Here is a 27,080-nt window from a genome sequence, read left to right as displayed (position 1 = left end):
TGCTTGTACTTGTCTTACTTTTATTTTTAAACATTCATTGTCTATTAATGAAAAAAAAAAAAACGGCAGGGTGACCGTTGTTTTTTCCATTGATAGACAATCAATACTTAAAATTGAAGTCGATATATTTATAGTCTTATACAGACATCTCTCTCTCTCTCAAAGTGTGTGAGAATTTAAATTTATATTTACTATTTCTATATATGACATATATTATAAATATAATATCATAATATATTTCTAAAATTTCCATTATACATATATTACAACATGTACATGTATAAGTGCTAATTCATATTTAGTAAAATTTTGTATTGATACTTATCAAGAAGTTCGCGGATTAAGAAAACAATTTGTTTTCAAGTCGATAAGACTCTTAAATCCGCGCTCTTAAATATAGTTTAACATCTGCGATACCGTTCGCGCTGTCGGGAGCACAAACCTAGCATTGTCCAGGCGGCATCGGGAATTATCGCGACCTGTCAAAACATATCTCGGTGCATTGGGTTAATCGTGGTCGTGTGACACAGCGAATATGCGGGCGAGCCAGACTCGGATCGCGTTGCAACGTCGCGAATCGCATAAACGTCGATCAAATAACGATCGAGATTATCTCGCGCAGAAGGCTCTCTTTCTATTTATCTTGCCTCCCTCCTTCGAAATTTTATGATAACACAGCTAGCTTTTTCTTATTCAATTCAACCTATGAAATAATGTCGACAATCATCTACTATAAATTATTCGTGCAATTTATACATACATTTATACTTTCACTAGACTATTTAAATTGTATCTTTGCAGTAAAATTTTCTCTCTTCCTTGCATATTGTGTTCCATAAATTTCATTATTTCGTTTTTTACTTATGGATTTTTACTTATGGATATATTCTAATTCCATTTTTCGTACAAAAAATATGTAGAAGATGCACTTAAAAATATCTTTAAGTTCTAAAGCATAATCAATGTTATTAAGCCTTCCTCATCTCTTTTCCTCTCTCCAAATTTCTTTTCTATCGGAATTTTGCTTACCGCTATATCACGCAATTAACTTTATCAGTTAGTGCGCCCGATTGCAAAATCTCGCGAGCGGATGTCGAATACGCTTGGCTCGCGATGATTAAGGCGATTAAATGTCGCGTAAACAGGTCGCAAAATACGTCACGGACAGGAAAGCCGAGTCGAAGAGGTAGGGATCGTGGGAAAACGCGATGAATTTCGAGATGTTTGGAATTTCTCGCGCCGTACTTGGCGGTCGCGCGTATATATATGTACGTTTCGCGGACTAATGACGGAGCTCACGGCTAATCTTCTAGTACGGTTCCGTCAAGGCCGCGGCTCTGACTCAACCGAGAACAGCTGTTTTGTCATAAAGAGCGCGGGAGATATCCGAGTCCTGCCTTAGATAGTGACTTCCTGCTGACCTCGCTGCGCTAGCATGTGCAATTAGCGTCTCCCGGCGATAGGCGACCGCGACGAGAGATTTCGATTTTGCGTAATTACCATATCTCCGCCGCAAGATCGTCTGTATGCGTATACCGCGACGGAAATACGTGAACTGCACGATCCCGATGCATCATCATTCCGGGATCATCTTAAAATAAGAGAAAAAGAAAAGGTCGAATAGAAACTGAAACCGATTTAATCGGATGTTTGAAGTTCAATCCGAATAAACAGCGTCGACCTGAATAGTGGGAACAACATGGTGAAGTTAAATATACGTGACTTATGCCAAGCCCGTAATTATTTCGAGATGATACAAGGCTCCATTGCTACCGCTCATCATTACTATATGTGGGAATTATTATCGCATTGAAATGTGCGCAATTAATTGCTCCACGCAAATTGTAACTGATGAAAGTACAAATATTAGTGGGACAGCGCTTCCGCGCACGATATTCGAATATGTTTATGGCGCATGTAAATGCGAAGTGTTTGTCGATTCGCGTTCGCTAATGAAAACAGAATTTAAATCGCATGTTAACATCAAACGCGTACGATTAATTTCGCTGTGTGTCATTATGCATTTCGTGATAATAAAGCGAAAGATAGATATATTTAACTTTAGTTCTTGAAACAGCGCTGAACTTTTAAATGTATATGTGACCATATATGTCGCTGAAGCTAGCAGCGGGAGCTAGCAGCGGAACGTCCCGCGGACAGGGCCGAATATCATGTGGGTTTCTCAGGGGGTCCGAACGTATCGTAGGTTAATTACTATTAGCCGCTGGGCTTTTCTTAGATATTATTAATTAATGAAGATTAAATTCATCTATATATAAATATTTTTTACAATATTCAAACTGTATTTTCATCGGTTTGATATAAAAACATGTTTTAATTATTATAGATTATTCGATAAATAATTGTAGAACATAGCAAAGAACAATTTTCTCCAAATTTTTAGGGGATCACGTCCTTGTGACAACATAACGATTTAGAAGGTATTTGCAACAATCCGCGGTTCGCCTTAATTGTTATTAATTTTTTATTGATAAATTATTCAGCAGCGACCAAACGCAAAGAACGATTCTCTCCAAATTTTTAGGGGATCACGTCCTTGTGATAACAAAACGATTTAGAAAGTATTTGCAACAATCCGCGGTTCCCCTTAATTGTTATTAATTTTTTATTGATAAATTATTCAGCGGCGACCAAACGCAAAGAACGATTCTCTCCAAATTTTTATGGGATCACGTCCTTGTGATAACAAAACGATTTAGAAAGTATTTGCAACAATCCGCGGTTCCCCTTAATTGTTATTAATTTTCTATTGATAAATTATTCAGCGGCGACCAAACGCAAAGAACGATTCTCTCCAAATTTTTATGGGATCACGTCCTTGTGATAACAAAACGATTTAGAAAGTATTTGCAACAATCCGCGGTTCCTCTTAATTGTTATTAATTTTTTATTGATAAATTATTCAGCGGCGACCAAACGCAAAGAACGATTCTCTCCAAATTTTTAGGAGATAACGTCCTTGTGACAACAAAACGATTTAAAAGGTATTTGCAACAATCCGCAGTTTTATATTAATTGTTATTATTAATAAAAAATTAATAACAAATATGGGAAACCGCGGATTGTCTCAAATACTTGCTGAATCGTTTTGTTGTCACAAGGACGTGATCTCCTAAAAATTTGGAGAGAATCGTTCTTTGCTATCAACCGCCAGAGAATAAATTATCAATAAAAAATTAATAACAATTAAGGGGAACCGCGGATTGTTGCAAATACTTTCTAAATCGTTTTGTTATCACAAGGACGTGATCCCATAAAAATTTGGAGAGAATCGTTCTTTGCGTTTGGTCGCCGCTGAATAATTTATCAATAAAAAATTAATAACAATTAAGGGAAACCGCGGATTGTTGCAAATACTTTCTAAATCGTTTTGTTATCACAAGGACGTGATCCCATAAAAATTTGGAGAGAATCGTTCTTTGCGTTTGGTCGCCGCTGAATAATTTATCAATAAAAAATTAATAACAATTAAGGGGAACCGCGGATTGTTGCAAATACTTTCTAAATCGTTTTGTTATCACAAGGACGTGATCCCATAAAAATTTGGAGAAGATCGTTCTTTGCGTTTGGTCGCCGCTGAATAATTTATCAATAAAAAATTAATAACAATTAAGGGGAACCGCGGATTGTCTACACTACTCTCTAAATCGTTTTGTTATCACAAGGACGTGATCCCATAAAAATTTGGAGAGAATCGTTCTTTGCGTTTGGTCGCCGCTGAATAATTTATCAATAAAAAATTAATAACAATTAAGGGGAACCGCGGATTGTTGCAAATACTTTCTAAATCGTTTTGTTATCACAAGGACGTGATCCCATAAAAATTTGGAGAGAATCGTTCTTTGCGTTTGGTCGCCGCTGAATAATTTATCAATAAAAAATTAATAACAATTAAGGGGAACCGCGGATTGTTGCAAATACTTTCTAAATCGTTTTGTTATCACGAGGACGTGATCCCATAAAAATTTGGAGAGAATCGTTCTTTGCGTTTGGTCGCCGCTGAATAATTATCAATAAAAAATTAATAACAATTAAGGGGAACCGCGGATTGTTGCAAATACTTTCTAAATCGTTTTGTTATCACAAGGACGTGATCCCATAAAAATTTGGAGAGAATCGTTCTTTGCGTTTGGTCGCCGCTGAATAATTTATCAATAAAAAATTAATAACAATTAAGGGGAACCGCGGATTGTTGCAAATACTTTCTAAATCGTTTTGTTATCACAAGGACGTGATCCCATAAAAATTTGGAGAGAATCGTTCTTTGCTATGTTCTACAAACTATTTATCGAATAATCTATAATAATTAAAACATGTTTTTATATCAAACCGATAAAAAAACAGTTTGAATATTGTAAAAAATATTTATATATAGATGAATTTAATTTTCATTAATTAATAATATCTAAAGAAAAGCCCAGCGGCTATAATAATTAACCTACGATACGTTCGGACCCCCTGAGGAACCCACATGATATTCGGCCCTGTCCGCGGGACGTTCCGCTGGTAGCTCCCGCTGCTAGCTTCAGCCACATGTGACCATATATGTGATTATACTTTTCTTACTTATTTTTTATTTTATTCGGCTATATATATTTCTTTTATTTTTAAAAAAAGTTTGTCACTTGGTTTTCTCTTTAAGAAGTTTTGATTCGTACATAAAAATAATTACACGGCAAGATCCAATCAACGTGTTGCGATCGCATATTCGAATGTTTCACGAGTCGGCAGAAGTCGATAAAAAAAAAAGAGAGAGAAAGAGAAAACGAAAAAGACAGCTTTCCTCGCAGAAATCGAGATCTCGCAATCGTGCGCACAGCCGTGAAAATGTCCGAGTCACGCGAGCCGCGTATCGTCCGCATCATTTCGTACCATTTCGCGGGGACTCGGTTCGCGCAGCAATAAAGCCGCGTGTGTGCCGTGGTGTTTGCGCGCACTACGCGAAATCGAGAATCCACAGACTCACAAGTGCCTTAACGAGGTGGCGGAATTTTCGACGATTGTGACGCGACGGGAGTTACGTGCGTGACATGACGCGTACGAACGCGACGGCAGAGAACGGCAGAGGAGGCGGAGGAGGCAGTGGCAACAGCGGCGGCGACGTCGTCGTCGTTGGGCCCGCGAAGAAGACCTTGATCCGCGTCGGCAAGTATCAGATGCTGGGGCCCCTCGGCAAGGGAAACTTCGCGCGCGTCGAAGAGGCCATCCACACCGTCCTCGGAGTCAAGGTGAGTGTGATAAACTCGAATCACCGCCGGGAGCGAGCGGCGCCGCGGCGGCCCCGAAGCCTCGTGTAAACCCATCTCCACGCGCTTCTGCCTCGCCGGCATGAAAATGGAGAACGCTGAACGCTCTCGTCCCCTTGCGAGTTGCGCTGCGCGAGAGGCGAAAGCTGCTCCCTCGCGGGACCAACATAAATCTTTCATCCCGACGCGAAACGCGATCGTGAGAACACGCGCATCGCGCGCCGAGACGATGTTCACCCTTTAGACCGGACATCCTTTTCGTAGAATAGTTTCCAGGATTGATTGCGACAAAATATCAAGTAGAGAGTTTGGTACCTATATATTCCTTACAATTGGAAATGATATATCGATACTTTGCGCAAACTTACCGCGAAATATCGAAGGATTTAGTCCTTTTCACGTTAGGACACACGTGGCCGCGAGACACGAGTATGCGCTTTATAAGAGCATGTTTTTCTAGGATATTCATAATTATTTTAACGCATGTGTTTATTGCACGGACGTCACGTGTAAATATATGTGCTTTGTGAAATATGCGTGAACCCCGACAGCCTGTTCCACGTGTATTCCTCTGAAGCGATAATCTTTTTAAGTGACCGCAGACGTTTCAATCGCGCATAAATTATAAAAATTACCCTGCATAATGAGAGGTCTGGGTATTAACAGTCAATCTAAAATCTTACCTACGCGCGTGACATTTCAGTGAATAATTCTAATATTATGTAAACGTGATACGTGTTCGCGCGTCTCGGTTGCTCCGTTTTTAATTTTGTCGAGGAAGAATCGCTTCGAGCTTACGTCAGACAAGCGAGCGGCTGGATCGTCTTTTCGTCGTATTAATCACTTCGCGGCGCGCATCACACGTATTTCCAGAGCGGGCATTGAATCATTTGTCTGGAATCCATGCACCGAAAGTCTCACATAAATAAGAGACCTTCCAAAAAAAGAGACACGAATAATTAAAAAAAAAAAAGGACAAAATGTTCTACCGCAAAAAAAATCGAATAAGATACGAATAAATAAAAAAAAAGGACAAAAAGTTCTACTGTAGACATATGCACCTTCGTTCGATCTCTTACTGTATTATTTCGTGTTAGTTTCCGAACACGAAAATGACGTAGATTTGAGCACTTGACATTGTGCTTGGCACAGACGATACCGCGTGATGAAAGATGAGCGTCAGGTTTCCGAACGTTTCCTTCTCTTTGTGCCATCCTAAATACCAGTGAGATTTCTCTCTCTCCCCCACTCTCTTTTTTCATCTTTTTTTTTGTGTGGGAACCTTTCCATTTTAAAATATTCTTCCCGAAGATTATCTGGTGCCCGATCGATCGACGATCACGGAATCCAGACTATGTCGGAAGACCGCTGTCGTCTGGGATTCATCCCTGATTTATTCCGATACTCGATTCTAATTTGTATATCCCGCTACAGAATAAGTAATTTATCCCCTAAATGGACTAAAGCGAATCATGAAAATTGATCTTTCATCGTGATAAGATACACCCATTTATAGCTCATCAATTTTTAATCTTGGACACGATAATCTTGATAAATAATCGACAGTCTCAAATTGAAGTCTACTTCAGTTTGACCGATAAATAAGGTGTCGTTTATTATCTTTATTTATTTTATGTCGTTTATCATCATTGGTTTATTTTATGTTTTCGATTTATTACTTTAATTTGTTGCTACAGAAATTCCGATCCTTCAAATCAATTGAAAAGTATATGTCTTTGAAATTCTAATGCATTTAGCCATACCAGTATTCCACAAATGCAAGTCGAAGGAATATCTTTCTCGATGTGTGCATCAATTTTTTTTTTTTTATTACGACGATGACGTATCGCTTCTAGGCGAGAAACTTTTTCTACCTATTTTTCACGAAACGTACAAATATGACTAAAGGTACATTCTGCGCGGACATTATATATTTTTTTTTCTGTAAAGGCGACGCGTCATCATTGTGGAAAGCTCCTCGGACGCGGTGGAAGATAACGTTGGAGCATCTGGCGTCGTTTACCGCCGAGAAAGACGAACGGGGTGATTAAAGGAGGCCGCGGGAACCGCGGTGGTTTGCGCTGTCGGTGGAAATACGGCAGGGATGCGAGGCGCGGGGAACGTTCGTGGAACGATAGACACCGATCGCTACGGGGAAATCGTTTGCGGTTATCTTGCCGAGAAGCCGATAACACGCCGCCTCCGTGTGGTTTTCTCTCCTCTCTCGCGCGTCAGGACGGAAGCCCCAGCCGCGCTGACGATTCTCCGCATCTCCGCGCGTTTTACGAGACGCGTAAAAAAAAAAGCCGCACACTTCCGATCGCGGGACAGCGTTTAACGAGGCTCTCCGAGGTCCGTCATCTCGAAGTGTCGGCAGTCCGACGTTGCGTTATATTCCCGGCGCGCGTCACGTTCGATGCGATCGAAACATATATTGCGCATATTCGGCATTGAGAGCCGAATCGATTTCGCAGCGCTACAAACATATCTCGACGTGTGCTTTCTTATGCACCATGAAAATATCCTCAGGGGGAGGATTCGCCCGAGAATGAGATTACTGTGTGGATATTCGACTGAAAACAAAGATGCTTCGAGGATATCCTCCGATATCTTCCGCGGATATCGTCTGACGCTGAGAATATTTTGCGCGGCAACATTTTGAAAAATATATGTCTTAAAAAGGAAGATATGTTCATGTGACGATGCAAGAATATGAGATTGGACTAGATCTCGACAACGTTGACGCGATAATGAGATGGCACGAAAATTTGTAACGTCTTTTTCGGCACCTGTAACTGGTGAGTCACTCGTTTGCGACGCCTAAAAAATACTTTAATGTGTTCTAAGGAGATCTGAAAAAATTCATGTTAAGTTATTAACTATCCTACTTTAAGGATCAATCGCGATATTGCCGATTTTTTCATTTGTTTAAACAACATATTTATATAAACCTTTCGAGCTACAGGGGACAGTCACTTTCGCCAGGGCACGAGTGACCCGACGTTACCAACGAAGGGTTAATATCATCGCATTCTGTTTATTATTTCAGGGTACGGAAGATTAGAACTTTGTCATAATTTAAATAAAATGCAATCCTGACGATTAATTTTCATATTTTTGTGAAAGAATTTACGCTTAATGATAATAAACGGCCGCGTGCGCATCAATTCCTCATTGCAGTATCGGCATATGCAATGCGATAATAAACGGCAAATGCGTATCAATTTGCGCGTCTCGAGCATCGACGAGAATTAATTGATTTATCGATTCGGTCGTGACCGATAATAGGATGAGACCCGCACAAAGTTGCGCATCAGGCGATTAGCGTAGGAACGGTATTATCGCTCGTCTTATGCGTGTCGTGTTTTATGCAGATAGCGGTTTTCTTTGTGCAAGTTAATACTCTCGTCGACGGATGATGAAGACCGAACGGGGCTGCGCGATTCCGTAGTATTGTGTAATCGAGTATTTTTGCAACGTATATACGAACGTATATACGCTCTTCGGTCCGGTTTCTCCGCCTACGATGATGAAAATCGAAGAAGGGAGGGTGCATTTTTTTCTGGAACCGTTATCGCTGCCGTCCGATACGTGCTGCGCGACCGTGCCAATTTGTCGCGGTTTCGTCTCTACGCAGTTCAAATAGTTTATCGCGTGAAAAAGTGATTACGCACTCGTGACAGTGGCGAATACAAAGGAACGCGGTTATCGTAGAGATTGGTGGCGGAGGTTTCGATTATCCCCGCCTTTCCTTACCAGCCTGCCTGCGCTCTTATCGTTTCTGATATTTTTGCTTGTATCCATTTTTTTCGCCACGTATAGGTCACTATCGGCTGCAATTTTGCTCTATTCAGCGGTATATCGCAATTATCTTTATTAATAAAGTCCGCGCGGCGAATCAACAAATCGACTCTTATACCCACACGTCTTTTGACGTCGCTTGATTGATTATATTTTTCTGCCTATCTCTGTCATTAGATACGATAGGTTACGATCTAGAACGAAAGAGAATGACTAACCGAAGATAATTCTCAGAATGTTACACGCGCAGCCGGTACACGCATCGAGGGGTAGTCGACAGATATCCTTGGATTCCTATTAATACTTAAAGGTTTTATAAGATCCAGAATATATGAAACGCAACAAAAATTCTAGTAACCAAGATTTCCCGTCATACAAGATCGAATTGTATTTTTTGCCACGATCTACGAACCCGATCCGCTTCGACGCGGAAACCGCGAGCTCTCATCCAGATTTATCTGGTTCTCGTAATCGCTCAATTTGCAACGATCAGTCGAAGTATAGTTACAGGCAGCTCCCGGCATGGGGGTTCGCCATTCACGTCGAGTCGCAGGGTGTTCCTTCGCACCTTCCTCGCGCTGTATAAGGGGATATCTCGCGACGCCCCGTCAACTTTGAAATGCCATATACGATTCGCGTTGCGCGACGAGTACGGTACCATATTGGTACATTCTTCCCGTTCCCTAACTTCTTTCCGGCGTCTTTTCACACTCGTACATTAAGATCTCTGTGTATATTCAGGTTTTTCCTCCTCGATGGCGTTTGTCCAAATCAGTTGGAAAAAGCTAGTCTTATCATTTAGTTGACCTTTTCTACTTCTATTTTATCTTTTCTAAAAACAATTTTTTTCTCAAATACGTAAAGATATTAGAATCCAAAAAGATAAAAGATTTTAAGACTTTAAGAATTGAAAAATATTATAAACACCGGTTTATTTGTATCCAAAAGAGAGAAATTTTTTAATGGATTTAAAATGAAAACTAAATTGAGTGAGCGCATAAAGTAAGCGAGAAGAAAAGAAAAGTAAAAACATTATTTCATCCAAGATTATACAAATATAAATTTATTCTTAATTAATTCCGCGAGTTTTACGAAGCATTACATATAGCATGCTCAGATGGTTACTATCCAAGTTTACGTAAAAAGAATCATAAAAAACGATACGGGATTACTTTCAATGCGCGTGATCAATCTTTGTCCGAGCATGGCATTAAAATTGAATTCATATCGAAGCCACACGAAGACATTAATCGGCGGACTGCCACGGCTTCGCGATTTCGTTCGCGTCGAATGCAACGCGGAAGCCTCACTAAAAGCTCCGAGCACAGATCTCTCGCCTATCATCACTGAACCCTCATCCCGCGCTGTCGTCAGTAGCGCACTGAATCGGTTGCCGCTTGCCGCGATGGTATACTCGTCGGGAACGCCGTGCGAGCGAGAGGCAAGAAAACTCGATCGTTGTGTCTCTCATCTCATCCATACCTCGGACTGTCGTCGGTATTGATCGGCTGTTATTCTCCCGCGCGGCGCGGCGGTGTGTTACATCGCCGCGGCCCCTCCGGGGCCGCAACCTGTAATTTCGGTAACCACAAATAAAACCATATACGGTGTGTGCAGATCGACGTGGTCCGCCCGGCCACACGAGAAAGCAATACAACCCGAGCGGTATCGGATGTCTATAGGGTGCCCTTTCCGTTCCCTCTTCCACCTCCCTTTCTATCTCTCTATTTTTCTTTATTTTCACTCTCTTTCTCTCTCTCTCTCGCTTAATTTTTCCGTCGATACGTCTCCGTTCGCCTGGGGACACGGTATCCTCTCGCGCCTCCTTGCAGCATCGATTTACACGGGATCCTGATTTTGTCCGCCGTTTGTCCTTCTCCTCCTCATCTTCCCCCATCCTCGCTTTTTCATCCGTTTCTTCAACATGTCTCCGTCTGCCTTTCTCATCTCTCGTACCGTCCGTCCACTGTTCTCCAAGTGTATTTAATATCGATTATGAGCCGACAATATATAGACCTACCGGATTGTGCCTGAAACCGACGCGACGTGTATCGGAATTCATCGGGAACAGGCAGCAGTCTGTGGCAGAATGGTTGATCGAGAAAGAGGAAGAAAAAGGGAGGAGAAGGAGATGGCAGGACCATCGATGAAAAAAAAAAGAAGAAACAGGCCCGCGGTTTCGAGTTACTCGCGCACGGTGGGCCCGCCCGGCCATGTGGGGAGACCTGCCAAAATCGTTCAGGTACAGTTCACGTCTCTCTCGGCTGCTTCTCCCGCAGCCGCCACCTCGACGACGATCACGGATCCGGTCCCCAGCGGATCCTTTCCCTGAACAGCGCGAAGATTTTGTGGGATTTCTCGTTTGCCACGGAAGCCCTCCTGCTTCCATATTCCATACGTGCGGCTACTTCGTACAACGGTGGAATAGAAGAAGAAATCTCGAAAGAGACGAAAGCAGGAACGCGGAATGCAGAACACTCCGCTTTTGAAAGCTGACTTGGTACAATTACACCGATACCGAAATAAATTAGCGTTTCGCCGCGCGTTTAATTAATATTAGAGCACAGCTAGTCGATTTAATTCGATTTGCAATGTCATTGTTCCCGGCAAGTCGCTGCTCTTAAAACGATTATTCATTGCGTCTCTTCCGAGAACTATTCGCAATCCTTGACATTTTGTAAATGCAATGTCCGCGGGATTTGAACGGTTCTCGCGGCGGAAAGCCGATGCACAATTTCCCAGCTGCATACGCGGCTAAGACTCGCCACTCGACGTTTATCAGTCATTTTTGCCCCAGCATCAAAGCGACCGTGGCCCAATGCCCCCGTTAAATGCGCCTCTCGAGCACTGCTTTTTCTCTTCGCTATACGCGCCAGCAGCTGCGCGCATTGTGTGCAGCTCCTCGATGAAGGCGATGCACACTGAGATAAGAACACGTGGCGAGGGAACACACGCTTCTTCAAAAAAGCGCGTCCGGCCTGTTCCAGTGATTTCTTGTAATGTCCATTTTAAACCCATCGATATTGTATTTATAGCGTATCTCGTAAATCTCGTTATGCTCGTAAGATTAATATATTATACTATGGCTGTGCGCACCACGTAATTTCAATTATTTAAAACGGCGTACGTACATATAATGAACGCCGGACAGTAAATATCGGTGGGTGTTCGTTATTCCCTCTTCTTCGCGTAATGTATCCCGCGCAACGAATTGCGGTTCATTGAATTACAATTGCCGGCGAGCGGATAGATAGAGCCGACGATTTGCATAATCGACGAGCTCGCTCGCGCGGTTACGCGATCCTACTACCCTCTCCGTCTCGGTAAGTGATTCTTTAACGACCGTATATTAGTCTCGGGATATTAAAAAGTACGGATCGATCGTCATTAAATCGATGGCGCAACCAAGCCGGTCGCTCGCTCGGTCGATCGACCGGCCGCGCCGCGCGCCAGCGCCGGGCCGGCCGCCGTTCAATGATACCTCGCGTCGACGGGGACCGTCGAAGTTAATGGCCAGGCAATTAACCGCGACAGCCGATACACGCGGCAAATGAATAAATTTGTACTATTAGTTTCGACCGGGCGGGTCCCTTTAATCATCGCTGGTCCGGGCCCCGAAAAAGGCTGCCGGATCCCGCCCCGGCAAACGCGACCACGTCCACGTCCGCGCCAGTGACAAATACAAGACTCGCGGCGTGTGTGCACGCGTCTAATAATTAACTCCGGTGGCCCCGGGGTCTTCTCGGAAGGCCCCGGCCTATCGAGGGATATTCCGTGGAATCGGCCGTAGTAGATACGCCTTTTTCCGCCGGTCGGAGCGGAGCAAAAAATTCGACGTATTTCTGGCTCCGTCCGGCCGCGGCCCGGGTCGGATCGAGCCTCGCTTGGGAATCCGTGCCCCGGGTCTCCAACCGAGAGGGGAACTCCCTCCGCGCGTAAACGTCATCCTTATCGTAAACGTCCGTCGGACGCGTTCGTTCGATCCTCTCGACGATAGCCGCGGGCATCGATCTCGATGTGTGAGGCTTCCTCACGAAATTCCCTATCTTTCACCTCTGCCGCGACGATATCGCTCGTCCCCCGCTTCATCTCGAAGAGTGAGAACAAACAACATTGTTCTGGAACTTGACGATACGAGACGTACCTATAATCCAGATCGATGTTCGGTAGTCCACATCACGAGAAAACATCTCCCGTGTTGGCTTCGAGTTTTGAAGTGCCATAAAGAGGATCGTGATTCATGATTTAATCAAGATTTATGTGTCTTATTTTCGTTATCGCGAACGGCAGCTATATGTAATTTTCGGTACACAATCTAATTGTTCGTCTCTCTTTGTAACTTGATTAGATACCAACAGGTTATAATTTAAATAAATACTCGAGTTCACTGAAACGTTACGAAAGATGTTGTGTTCGTAAAAGTTATGTTATTCGATAACTCATTGTTGAAAACGAAAATATCGAGTGAAAAGCATTTTTCGCGAGTGAGAGAAAAGTCACTTTTCTCTCTGCAGACTAGCCAACTAGCGTCGAGATATGTTCATCCGACAGCGCGGTGTAATTTCGCGAGATCGACGTTCCCGATGCTCCGCTATAAACCTCGCGATGTAACCGGTACCTCGCGAGCGTGGGAAGACCCCTCCTAAATATCGCGCAAAGTCCCTTACGCAACGAAACAGCGCTGCGCGGCGCGGCGTAGAGATTAACTTTGTATCCTGTTTCTCGGCCGTGTCTAGGAAACGAGGGGCGGGCATATCGAATCGAGTGCGTGCGAAACGTTTATCTCGATTGCTGCCAAGTGCAGTATCGTGTACCTCGGCGAGGCGTGTAGGTGGTGGACCCGAGGCGAGCTGGGAGCAACGAGATGAGGCAGGCAGGTATTTCGCGCGCGCGCGCGCGCGCGCTGCTTGCGTGTCCTGTCTGGTGCATCCGCCCGAGGTTCGTCGCGCCGGTCATCGCACGTGCGAGGTGCGATGGCCGATTTAGGCATGCCGGTGTCCTTGAGAAAGATAGATGAATCGAAGAGGACTGCACGCGGGAATTAATTTTGCAAAGGGGTACGAGTTTTTCTGGTTCTCTCTTCGTCCTTGAAAAAATATCTGTTTCACGTTGTGCACTCCCGAGACTCCACTTGTCATTGGAAGTGAGGACTGCACTTCACACTGGCGATCGTTTTGCGATCACTCGACGGACATTCGCCAAGTGGAATCGCGTTTGCTCGCTTCGAGGGTTTGCCCACGGTCGTTTATGCGAACGAGCGACGCGTAGCGTAGCGTAGCGCAGCCGTCGACTCTAGAAGCGGCATCGAGAATCGCTCGAGACGCGAACACGGAAGTTCTCAAACGCGCGCGTTTCGCAAACATTCCGGAAAGATCGTAAATTTCCCGTTCGTGGCCCTTTGGGGACCGTAGACTTTGTTTTTAATCGTAAATTCAACGATTTTCGGTAAAAACTTCCCAGGGGCCTTCTCCTTCGGAACAGTCTGCCGGCGATTCTCGTTCGCCTTCGTTCTCGACGCCATCAGCCGTCGGCTTTCGCCGAATGTCGAAACTGCCGCGAAATCGTCGCAATCGGTCGCTACGTTAAACTTTTTGCTGCTGCAAACTTTCAGGTCGATATCATTATGCGGCGATAGGCGCAGTCGCGTTCACATCGTAACTCGGTGAGCGTGCGACCCGGCGCGGCGCATTTAACGCTTCTAAGAGACTAATTTTCTTTTCTCTCGTATAAGTTTATTTTCTATCGAAATCTTCACATTATCATTAGTATTATATCAAATATATATGTGCCCCAATATTATATTTTTACAATGGATGTGCATATTGTATATCATCATATCATTCTTATAAATACGTATATTATCGGTCTAACATATATTTTATGCTACGCCAAGCAAAGAGTTCTTAAAGCTCTAAGAACTTTTACAAATATGTAATATACATTAGAAGAAGCACATCACATGTATGCTCTTATAATTAAATTAATATTCATATAAGAAGAACTTAACGACACTCATTCTCATTAAAAAATTCCTCTTTTAATTAAAAATTCTTTCTGGCATTTATTCCTCTTGCTCTCTTTCTGTTTAAAAAAAAAAGGATAAAAAAAACTGGACCACCTCATATATTCGTGACTTCTATTCTTTCTCGTTCTAGCATCAACTACCTGATTCGGATTTTATGTTTATTCCTGGCTCGCGCTCCTTGTATCTTATTTTTATATTTCACCGCGTCCTGAGCGACATCGAGCCGTGAAGTTTACCTTCGAGAAGCGGCAGCTAGAAGCCGATTATGCTGTCGCGGCAAAAACTCACCGTCGCCGTGCGCGGATACCGTTCGGATACGCCTGCGACGATCCGCAGCAGCGGGGCCCGCTGCTCCACTGTCTCTGTGTATAATTACCAAGATAGGTAGAAGATCTATCATTAAAAACAGCTGAAATCGCGTCGTTTACCCGTCCAGGATCTCCCGCGAAACGTCACGATGATTAACGCCGCCGTCTACGTGATTTACGTAATTACCCGGATTGAAGAACGATAAAGTTCTAATGACAAGGTCGAACAGGGCCAACAGAATCTCCGAACGATTCCGGATGTTCTTTTCAAGCGCGAAATTTTCACGGAAACATATACTAAAGTACGTCTCAAGAATATCTGCATCATGAGCATCCGTTAAAATGTAGAATATGTTACAATTAATTTAATTCTTTATTCTATAAATACTAACATTAAATTAATTGAAAAAAAGAAAAGGAAGAAAAGATATAGATGAGCTAAATATAAACGTAAACTAATAATAGAAGCTTATTAGTTATAAAATATCGATTTTTTAATAAATCAAGTCATTCTTGTACGAAAGTAATATTTTCGTTTGCAGCGCAATTGCAGTAGCACGAAAGAAATCACAGATATAATAGCAGTAAAACTGTTAGATTGCACGATAAACGGGAATGTACGGTAAACGTGACGTGGATTTCGTAGTCGCCCGATTGACACAATCGTAAATGTCGTAAATACTTGACAATGACCATTCCGTCCAACTCCTCGGCGTCGTTGGGATCGATTTTATCTCGGCATCATCGAGATGCAATGGCCTATCGGTAGTCGGCGGCCAGATAGAAGTATCAGAATTTTGTCGAACACGCTCGATTGGACCGAGCGAGACTACCAAGAAACCATCCAGCCGTTCCTTACCGAACTCGACGAAGGCGGATAATTGTGCATCGTCTACGGCAACAAATTGCCGGCAATGATGCGTTTCAACAACATAATGTAACGTAATACGAAATAATCTTAAAAATTTATGGAAGTAAAAGAGGATATAACGGTGCTGTACCGAGCTATAAAATAATGAACGAAACTGAAACAATAGTTGGTCTCAACGATACCGTGTTCCAAGTTTCTATCATTAAGCTTCGAGATTTAGGGAGATTTCTGGCGAAAACCTATCTTTCTTCAGTTTCTTGAGAGTTAGAACTCTCGCGCCGTATACCTAAATATCATGCCGATTTCAAATAATAATTTCACGAAACATCAAAACACGTTTCCTAACGTGACAAATCTTCATTTCCGACGTCGAATGAAACGAATCGAAGTACTTTCTCGCGTGTTCGCGTTCGCGTTCGCATCGATATAAATCACAGAGCTCCGCGTCTTAATGCGCGGGGTGCTGATACGAACGAGAACGAGGCGGCGGTAGTACCGGACGAAATAGCGAGGCCCGAGCCCCGAGGATTCGGCGGACCAGTTTCGGAAACTCGAAACCGTTCTCGACCGTCGTTAAACATTCGACACACGCGCCTGCGAGTAGAACGATAAGGAGTTGACGTGCCTCCGTTCTCGATCTGACATCCAATTCCGAGAAAAGTTTCAATCTCAGTGTGGCACCCCGTCTCTCTCGCGCGCGCGTCCGCGTCCTCTATCGCGCCGTTGAATTCCCCCCGAGAATCCGGGAAATCAAAGGAATCAGAAATACGAGCTACGCGGCCTGTCGGGAGAGTCGATCTAGACGAGGCACATCGACGAAGGAAAGATAAACAGGGGAGGTGAGACGTCACGGCGGGTGATAGAAGCGGAGAAGAATTCGAATCGCGTGGACTAACTCGGTATCACGCTCGAGTAGAAATTTTTTTACATATCGCTGTTATGAAAGATAACGCTTTATTGCAACGAGGATGTCCTTGCGGCGAGATATTGCCTTGGCTGCGAGCCTGGGATTGTACTGATGGCATTATCATTACGATTATATTGAGACAAGGCAAATAACAGATAAAATCCAATTAAACGTACAACTAACAGTGACTGCTAACAGGAAATTTAAAAATTGGTCATACAATAATTAGTTAATTATATACAGTGTAAGGTAGAGATATTGCATAGTCTTTTGGCATATGTGTTTGCCGTTAGTTCTATTTTATAAAAATGTTACTGGCTCGGTTGATGTATATAACGGTGCGCTGCTACGATGTCTATTAATCGCGCAGAAGTTTACGCGAATAATGGCCGTCGTGCAGAAGCTGTTTCGCGTCTCCCCCGGGTTCCCTCGATATTCCAATTCGCGCTGGAGATCGCGCGCTGCTCATTTGCATGAGTCAGCCGCTGCTCCGAGCTGAGCCGTGGGCACAAGGCGGCTCTCGGGGGCCCCGAGTGAGTGGGCACGTCGTGAATCTACCGGCGACGAAGAGCCTCTCTAATCACCGCTTCACGGGACGATCAACGTCGTTCGCGCTATGCATAGAGCGCCGCTCGATGTTAAATGGATCTCCTCGAGGAGAGGAGACTGGCGCTCGAGCCATCTCTTCCGGAATAATCTCGCTCCGTGAGAATGCGTCGCCGCGCCGGTGCATCTATCTATTCACCTTGCGGCGCGGCTGCGATACGGTTTGCGGCTACTCCCGTAGTGCAACCGTGTATCTACCTGATTACTCCCCGAGCTTCCTAACAAGAGTAATCTTTGCCTGTGTCAATTTGCCAGGCAGCGGATTCGCTCTAGCCATTTAAAGTAAATTACAGATAAGTGCAGACCGCGCGAAATGAATAATTTATGCCGATTTGACTGAGCATATACTGATTAATTTATTACGTATGTTTTGCATTTGGATGTATAATTGTTGAAAAAAAAAGAGAGAAAATATCTGCATCACAGAAGTGCACTACAGTGTTTTTAAGAGTGTCATCCTCTCCTGACGCAAGGAATTCTATAAACCCCTCGGTTTATTTGAGAAACGCTCGACTAGCTCCTCAAGATAAATCATAGAGATCTTTGTTGCCTCGGACCTCCCGAACGAAATCGTTAGGACCGCGTTGTGTATTTTCTAGCCGTCGAAACATCGAGGCGCCTCCTCTTCCCGTCTTACGCGCCGCTTAACACCGCAAACAATTCGCGGCGGCGGCGGTGGCGGTGGTCGTCTCTCGGTCTATCCTATAGGATCTGTTTTTCAGTCTGTGCATCCCCTTTAACTAATATATTTGGTGCCTGGGGCCCGCCATTGTAATACCCACCGAATACACAATAATCCCAGCTTGCCGCCTCTCGCTCCGCTTCCCATCAACCCAGTCCCAACCCCCCTTCTACCTTCGTCTCTCTCGCCGCGTGTACCACCCATTCTTACCTTCTTTCTCCCTCGCGTTCTACCGTGTCACGTCTACCTTCATCTTTCTCTCTCTCTCTCTCTCATCCCGTTCCTCCCTCGCTCTCTCATCCCTCGACGGCTTTCCCTTCATCGACGTTCTTGTCCTCTTTACCCTACGGTCGCTTCGCGAAAACAACCCGGAGTCAGCTTTTTAATCACAGAATAAACTCACGAGTACGCCCTTCGACGGAGCTTTCGCGGAAAACGAAAAGACGACGTGGAATGATGACGCGAGAGATCATATTGTGTTAGTTTCTCAAGCATAAATAAATTGAAATGAGAAAAAATATTGATGTATTAGATTATTTCCATTTTTATTTTTTAACAGTTATAAAAATGTCTATTTCCGTCTACGAATTAATTATCGACTGCTTTTTAAATCAAGGAAATCCATAATATCACTATTTGTTGTCACAGAATGTCGTTCCTGGTTTTTGAACTCGTTTTAACTCTCCAAATTTTTTTCTCGTTCGGTCGCGGTGTCCCGATGGACATTAGTTAAGCGATTCCGGCAATTCTTGTTGCGTAAAACCGAGTCGATTTACCTGCAGAGCGTGCAATAGAGTCGGGAATAAAAGTCGGACCAAAGAGGAGGGCCAGAATTACTCCCCAAGCGAAATCCACTCGGTCCGCTGCTCACGGTAACGATGTTTTTTTTTCGAATGCGCGATATCGAAAAGAAACTTTTCTCGTAGAGAGGCGGACAAGTAGAACGCGTGGGCGAGCAGATGGGCAGAAGCCGCCGCTCGCCCTGGGATACAGGGCGCCTTTTTGCGGAATTCCTTCGTTTAAATTTGCATAAAACTTTCCGCCTGAAGTGGACGTCTCGGTTGTCGGCACGTCAGCACGTAAATGGCTTCGCGGATATACTGGGTGTATCGTGGTTACCGTTAATAATATTTCGACGAATTTGAAACCGATATCTTCGTAGCAATATATTCGGAATCTTGCCAGTTATCATAATTTTTTTATTTGAATTAAGCTTCAAATGGAGATAAGTTTATTCGATCTGACGCATTAAGTGGTACCATGCTAATATATGGATTTCACGAGCGATCTAAAATACCTCAAATTGTCCCAAGAGTTTAATCTGGAGGTGAGATATAAGAGATATCTCCCGTGCGAGAAAGGGAAGAAAGGAAAAAAAAGAGGTTCCGCATGGTAAAACGCACCTATCCACGATTGTCGGCACGGTTGGAGAATCAATCGTCGACGAAACGCAGCGCGGCATTTAAATCTACATCCTCGAGAGAGCGAGAAGGGAGACTTGCCAGCGCGGTGCGGCGCGGCGCGGGGAACGGCGGGGGCCCGTTGGAGGCCCACTGGCCAAGCTGGCTGCGCACCGTAACACGCATAAATTACGATGTAATTACAAGCTTGGCGATCACGATCGGCGGTCAGGACGGCCGACAGATCAGATCTCCGAGATCCCCGAGAGAGTGGGAGGGAAAGACCGAGGTAAAATGCGAGCTGAACGTGAGAGAGAAAAAGAGAGAGGAAGAGAAAGAGCTCGGGTAAGGACGAAGGCCAGGAGAACAACGAGAGTAGAAACACGGTGCATACGAAGGACCTCGAAGACGCAGAAAATTCTGGAAGACGAAGAAGACGAGCAGAAAGAGAAAGAAGGAGGAAAAAAGGGAAAAGGAAAGAGCACGAGTTGAGGATCTAATGTAACGAAGAAGAAGAGAGCTCATGGACGAGAGAGAGAGTGCTGTATCCCGGGAGTTCCATAACGAAGTGCAACTCCAGGATCGTAAAACTGGGCCCGCGCGCTAGAGAGATAACCCTTAAACCACCGGTCTCCACGAGAGCACGACTAGGTAACACGGTAACCGGAATCATGCTGCGAGAATCAACGTCGGCGTCGGCGACGGCGATGGCGATGGCGGCGGCAGTTGTGTCCAGCCATCCGCGTGATCCCGGTGTCGCCTGGTGAACACAGCTCGCGTATACGATCGGGCCGCCTGGGCTCTCTCTATCGTTTTGCTTCATCTACGGGGACGATCTACGGGATAAATATTTGTCCCCGGGAGTGTTTGCTTGGTTGACAAATGTTTGCGCGCCGTTGATAATCGTGTTTGCGACGGATCAAGCGGGGGAAATCGGTGCCACGGCGCCGATACTTCTCTCTTTCTCTCTTCCTCATCCGGATTTTCATGAACCGCTTCGTTATTCTCGACGGAAATGTCCCTTACGCGGGGTACCTTATAGCGTGCTTATTGAACTAGGTCGACAAGAAGTAACTATTAAGAGTTCGTTTTTATATCTTGCGATATGTGGCGAAAGTCCACAAAAGTCGGGTATTTCGGAGACATACGGCGGGATTGATCAAGGGGAATTGATTTTTGTTCGATCAACCGCGATATAGAACGTTCTTATGTTTGATTGCACAAAAGACGAGTATATTATTTTAGTCGCGAATCTAGTCGCTGCTCTTTTATTCTAACAAACTCAGTCATATGATTCTAATACAAATTGTATTTTCAAATTAAAAGAAAAACAATTTAGGCTTAAAAAATATAAGAGTTAGTATCGCTTACATTTAATGTTTGTGCTACACAGATTACGTAACAGACTGTTTAGTATAATGTAAAAATTTAGTAATACAAAGTTATATGCTTCACTGTGAGTCATAAATTATCACGTTTCATAAATTACTTATTTAACCCGACCGTAAATTAAGATATGAAAAGAACTGGATGCCTCTCACAAATAGCCGGTCATGAAATTTCAATGCGAGAGGTGGGAAACCGAGAATCATTGCTGCACATCAACGACGTTTCATATCCGCGCCGAGTTAATGTAACCGGATGAACCAGAAGCTAGAATGTGGCGCGGTGCAAGAGAAAAAGTAAGAGAGAGAGCGAGAGAGAGAGAGAGAGAGAGAGAGAGAGAGAAAAGATAACTTCGAGTTCATGCAGCTAATACGGCGGCCAAGTTAACCGGCAAACAGGACAGGTCGACTGCACGGGTGGGTGGATTCAACCCAGAGTTAGTCAGGTTGCGGCGGAGATCTGCTCCGGTGAGTTTGGTCAGGACTCTGCGAGTCTTTCCGTCTCACCCCCCCCCCTCGAGCTTCATATTTCTCCCTCTCTTTCTCTCTGTTCAACTTGCCAAACCTCCCGCTCGTTCTTTTCCTCTCTTTCTCTCTTCTTGGATCTCCCGTCGATGCTTCCTCGTCTATCCGTTTGTCACTCTCGCTCTTACTTTCCCGTTCGCCTCTGTCTCTCATTTACCATCCTTTCTGTGGCTATTGTAACCATGTTCTCCCTTTCTCGCTCACGGTTACGATCATCGTGTGCATCGGCCTCTCTCTCCGTTCCACCGAAACCTCTCTTATTGTTTCACGCGTCCCCTTCCTGGCCTCCCCTCTTTCATCCTTGTCGGCCGATCGGGACTTCGGTCACTCATGCTCGAGCAAGTCGACCCTCTCTTCTCGATTCGCTAGTAGAATTTCTATAGGTATTGAACGAAATGTCGATATCTTGCGTCTCTACAATATTAAAAGAAGTATGCTGGAATATTTAATTATTATTTTTAACCTATCAAGGGAAAAAATGTCAATGTTGAAATATTAAAACTGTAATGTGTTCGATAATTAACTGTTATCATACCGGAGCGTCCTATTTTAACATTTTGTTATTATTGAAGCAGTGATATACTAATTTAAATACCGCATCGAAGACAGTGACATGTTACATAAATAAGATAGCGTATATAAAATGATTTAGAATATCTTAAGAACTCATGATTTTTGTCTGCGGAAATTCATATCTCTTTTAAATCCCGAATTTTAATATCGTACGTCGTCCGAAGTTATGTTCGTAAATAACAACGATAAATATATATTTGCAAGTGCATAAAATAGTACAAAATAATGCTCGAAACTTATTCATAAATATGCTTTGTTCATCAATGTGCGCAGCTCTTTTTTATATATTATATTTATAATTTCTATGTATGCCGCATCCTATCGCACTCACACTCAACAGAATTGTTATTATTTTTATTACATTATGTCTAATAGTATTTTTGCCCGATATTTTACTCACTCTGAAACGCTGATAGAAAAATAACAACGTTATCGCAATATCGATATTTCGATATCGTTGAAGCAACATAAGTATCTCCATTTGCGATACGATGTTTCAGATCAGCACGAATTCCCCGATCGCGCGCGCTTCGATGGATCCGGAACATTTTTGTTTGCGCTTTACGCATCGGCGAAGCGCATCCGCGCGTTTGCACCGGTTGCTGCGACCTCGCTGCAACGCCTCGATTAAATGGCAAGCGAGCCCGATCGCAGCATGACGTTGGCGACAGATCGTGGCGGCGCAAACTCATTTGCCCACTTCGCGTGAGAAGAAAGTGAGAGCGAGGGAGACATCAAGTCTCGATGCGGTTGTAACTCCGCGTCTTTAATAAATTACGTCGCTGCTGTAATTATGCGATATATATACGGAGCTCCGACCGACCGAGGCATTATGCGAGGCATGCCGAATCAGCCCCTCGCTATTCCAAGCATTTTGGGGCGGCGATCTATGACCGCGCGCGCGGTTTTCGGCTCTCTCTTTCCCTTCTTCCCTCGTTGAATGGTCCGTTGTAAGCGTTGGAACTGCTTCCGAGAACCATGTACAGGGGGGCTGACCCAGAGCCACAGATATTAGAGGAGAGACTGAGAGAAATGGCGGTCGTTTTAACAACGATAACTCTCGATAGTTATGGGGCTATTCAACGTTAAAAATTAAATTAGTTTTATCAAATTAAATGTTAAGATTGCAAATAGATAATAGAACTTTGTTTCTGACTTTCTAAATAATATTTAGCTCAATAAAAGTTTAACACATTATTTTCTTTAATTTAAAGAAAGTTTAATTGGAATGAGACACACGTAGGACATATACGTGTTCATCAAACGTATAGTCGAGTCTCAAGCATTTTACATTCTTGTAGTACTTCTTGTCCAGGTGATATTTGTCCGGTCGTATTTAAACATTTCGCAGAAAACGTAAGTTGCACGCAAGGACTTTGGAAGAAAATCAGGCATGCGAAACAGCCTGCTTGGACGCTCCGCGAGCTTACTCGAGTTTAGTCGCCGGAATGCACGGTCAGCGGTTCGGCAGCTCGCATGTTTTATCGCGGAAGTCGCGCCTGTTCTCATTTCCATTTACACAGTCGTGGACGTGGCTCTGAGTCAGAGTGCCGGAAGCCGATAAGACATCTCCAGGCTCGCTACAATTGCAATTCGGCCGGTAACGGTGCGCTCCGGATTAATACGCGCCGCCGATCTTAGATATGCGATAACGCCGAAATCTTTTTGTTCAGGACACACGCAACTATTATACGGCCTGATGTGTATATTTCGTCCCGCGAGAAATGTTCGGAACGCGCGAAAATTACGTAGTGTGTTTTGGAAATAAACGCGCAAAAATTATATAGTGTGTGTTTGGGCTAATAACATACGCTAAGCCGCGTGAAACCATTTCTTACAAGCGAGCGGTCGACGATGGTCGTAATGAGACTCGGTATTCCTTTCGGCTTTCAAATTTAGATTTTAACGTAGTGTCTTCGGAAAAGTTGCGATTATACGAGACAATTAAGTCCCGCTACATACTTTGCGCAAGAGCAGTGAGCGAATGTGCACTCTCTTCGGAGAATTTCCAAAACATCGGAAATAATTTATTTTAATTTATGAGAAGAAACTTCGGTCAGTGATTCTTATGGCCCGATCATACACGAGCATATGTAATTTCGGCCGGGCGAGAGAGAGAGAGAGAGAGAAAAAGGAGGGAGGGAGAGAGGGAGAGAGAAAGGGCAAAAGCGGGACGGGATCGAAGCGAAATGTACGGAAGGGCCGAAACTGCGAAGAGGTACCGCGTGGTCGCGCAATAAATGCGGATTGCGCAGAATTACCGCGATGAGGGACGCGGACCGCGCGCTTGCGGACAAAATGGTGCCGGCGAAAAACGGAGAGTGAGCTAGAGAAAGGGCCCTTTAATTGCTGAAATTCTCGAGGCAAATTGGAACGAGGACCGCGGGTAGGACGGTTAGTCCGCCGGAATGTGTTTCAATTGTCGTAAAAGTTTAGAAATTTAATTATTCCGCGGTCACACAATTCTGTGCCTCTCTCGCGCCCTCTCTTTCTCTTTTTCTTTTTCTCGCCTTCTCTCTCTATTTAACGGTTTAGCCTTCTTAGTCATGCGAGCGATATTAAAGTCATCGGTCATCTTCAATGCTCTGCGACGACGCGTTATCTCGGATATTTTAATTCCGTCCTCTCCAATTTGTTTCTCCCTCCGTCGATTATCTCGTGCGCGTGTCGCAACACGCTTCGTATCGCTCTCGGTGTATTATTAACCGTAATATCTCGGTTTGTGTGTCGCATAAGGACTCGATTCTTCCGCGCGCAAATCCCACGATAACGAACAGAGTCAATATTTGTTAGCTTGTTATTATACCATTCGCGTTCGCGTTCGTCATCATTGATACGTATCGGCGAGTAATGAGGAATGCAATGAAGACGTAAACGCGCGATAAGTAAAATCAAATGCGTATTTTCATTAAAAAAGAGTGACATCTCTAATGAGAAAAAATAAGTTGCGAATTTTAAAATAAAATAATGGTTTTCAAATAAATAAATAATAGTTTTGAAATAAAAAAAGTATGTGAAATTTGATAGAATTATTAGATCCCTGCTTATATTATCCCCTTTCCCTTATTTTTCCTTTTTTATTCCACGATACACGAAACATATAATGTCGGACAACAAGCGTCGTTTCCGTCGCTTTTCCGATGAACACACCTCGCGACAGACGCTGTGCTCGCGGGTCACATGGTCGTCACGGTGATCGTGCGACCGCAAAATATTTGCGCTGTGATACAGCGCGGGTGGACGAGCGATGGCACGGCTTACACCATATTGCCAAGCCGATCGTGAAGTGTGATATCGCCGTGTGTGCGGGAATAGAGGTCAGCCCGGGCAAATTTTTGTCGCGGCACGTCGAGCGAAGAAGGCCTCGCGGCCACGAGAACAACGCGAACCAGACGTCCGTCGATTAAATGCCGAGTCGTACTGAGCGTTTCGCGTCAGATTATCACGCCGACACGAATCTCCGATCATCCGGTTGATCCACCGGCTCGATCGTGCGGAGACCGAGCCGTCGGCTGCGACGGACAATAATTACTCGTCGAATGTCCTCTCTGTGGGTTATGCCAGCGGGAACACGCTCCACTGGGCCAGACCAGACACACCTGGGGTCGCCGGAAAAACTCTCAGCGCGTAAAAGCTGTCCGTAAAACCGTGGCGAGATCCATCCACAGGAGCCGAGGATTCGCCGGCCATTGACGCAATCGACGCTCCGCCGCGTGGCTGGCAGGTTGGATTTATGTCTGACGTTTAGATGATTTTTATGTGAAAAGAACCATTTCTATGTTGAAAATGAGGATTAAACCGCAAACTTTTTTTCTTCTTTCATAAAAAGAAATAACGTGAGCTATAGATATATATATATATAATGTAGCACAAACACAGATTCATGTATATCATTAATTACAGCATAACACGGTTGAACATCTTAAACGGATAGCACGTGTGTATATTTGCGTTATAAATATTATTTTCTTCACTTAGAAATTAATTAAACTGTCAGATTATCAGAGAACTGTCTCCATCGCAAAAATACTATTGCCATTTGCGGCTTGAATTTCGCGTATAGGCACGTTGCATATCGAATGTACCCAGAATACAAGAGATGAGAACAGGGTCAGAGCTCCATCGTTCCCAGGGCGACGTCCTGTATATATAATCTTCCTTTTTATTTTAAAATCGCGCGTAAACGCGCGGACCAACTGACGCTTTCGGTTTACCGAGGGGGGACCGAGGGGAAAAAAGAGAGGTAAACGACGGGGAGGGAGATGGGAGGTTGGCAAAGGCTGACTGAAAACGAGAGGGCCTCGTATCGCTCTAAAGGGACCAGTTTTATGGATGTTTTGCCGCGAAACGGTTTCCCCGCGATGAAAAGGCGAGAAAAAGTCCGGAGCTGACCAAAGGGGTGGTTGTTGGCGATCGGTAGGGAAACGCGAGCGCATAAGGGAGTCGACGGGAAAAGAGAGGTAGGGGACGTGCCGGTTGATATACGGCTAGGGACCGTTTTGGTGCTTGTAATACCAGGCGCCACACAACGATAAGGCACGTCTATTATTGGCCGATCTCGTGTACGTATCGCTGCGACGCAATCTCTCTCTCTCTCTCCCTTTCTCTTTCTTCCTCCGAAGTACATTCCACGTTTTCGTGTATACGCCTCGTACTGTATACGCGTAGTAAATTTACGAAGGGTTTGCCCCTAAATCGCTGTCGCCGCTGGGACGCGAGATTGGGTGGCG

At 44.3% G+C, this 27,080-nt stretch overlaps 1 protein-coding gene and 1 long non-coding RNA gene across 2 annotated transcripts in view; one reads left to right on the top strand and one right to left on the bottom strand.

Annotated features, from left to right (window-relative positions):
- The window catches only part of LOC143899153 (uncharacterized), a 289,478-nt gene that overhangs the window by 74,754 nt on the left and 187,644 nt on the right, over positions 1 to 27,080 (bottom strand). The gene's annotated exons all lie outside the window — the stretch shown is intronic.
- The window catches only part of LOC143899152 (MAP/microtubule affinity-regulating kinase 3-like), a 209,234-nt gene continuing 186,820 nt past the window's right edge, over positions 4,667 to 27,080 (top strand). Inside the window, exon 1 of the mRNA XM_077409171.1 lies at positions 4,667 to 5,249. Coding sequence (XP_077265297.1) covers positions 5,052 to 5,249 — 198 coding nt within the window. The 5' untranslated portion in view covers positions 4,667 to 5,051. The remainder of the gene's footprint in view (positions 5,250 to 27,080) is intronic.

Source organism: Temnothorax americanus, unplaced genomic scaffold, assembly GCF_048541705.1.
Source record: "Temnothorax americanus isolate GAGA-0224 unplaced genomic scaffold, ASM4854170v1 Scaffold26, whole genome shotgun sequence".
NCBI classification, from domain to species: Eukaryota; Metazoa; Arthropoda; class Insecta; order Hymenoptera; family Formicidae; genus Temnothorax; species Temnothorax americanus.
The sequence above is the reverse complement of the archived record's forward strand: the minus strand, read 5'-3'. Positions and strand labels throughout refer to the sequence as shown.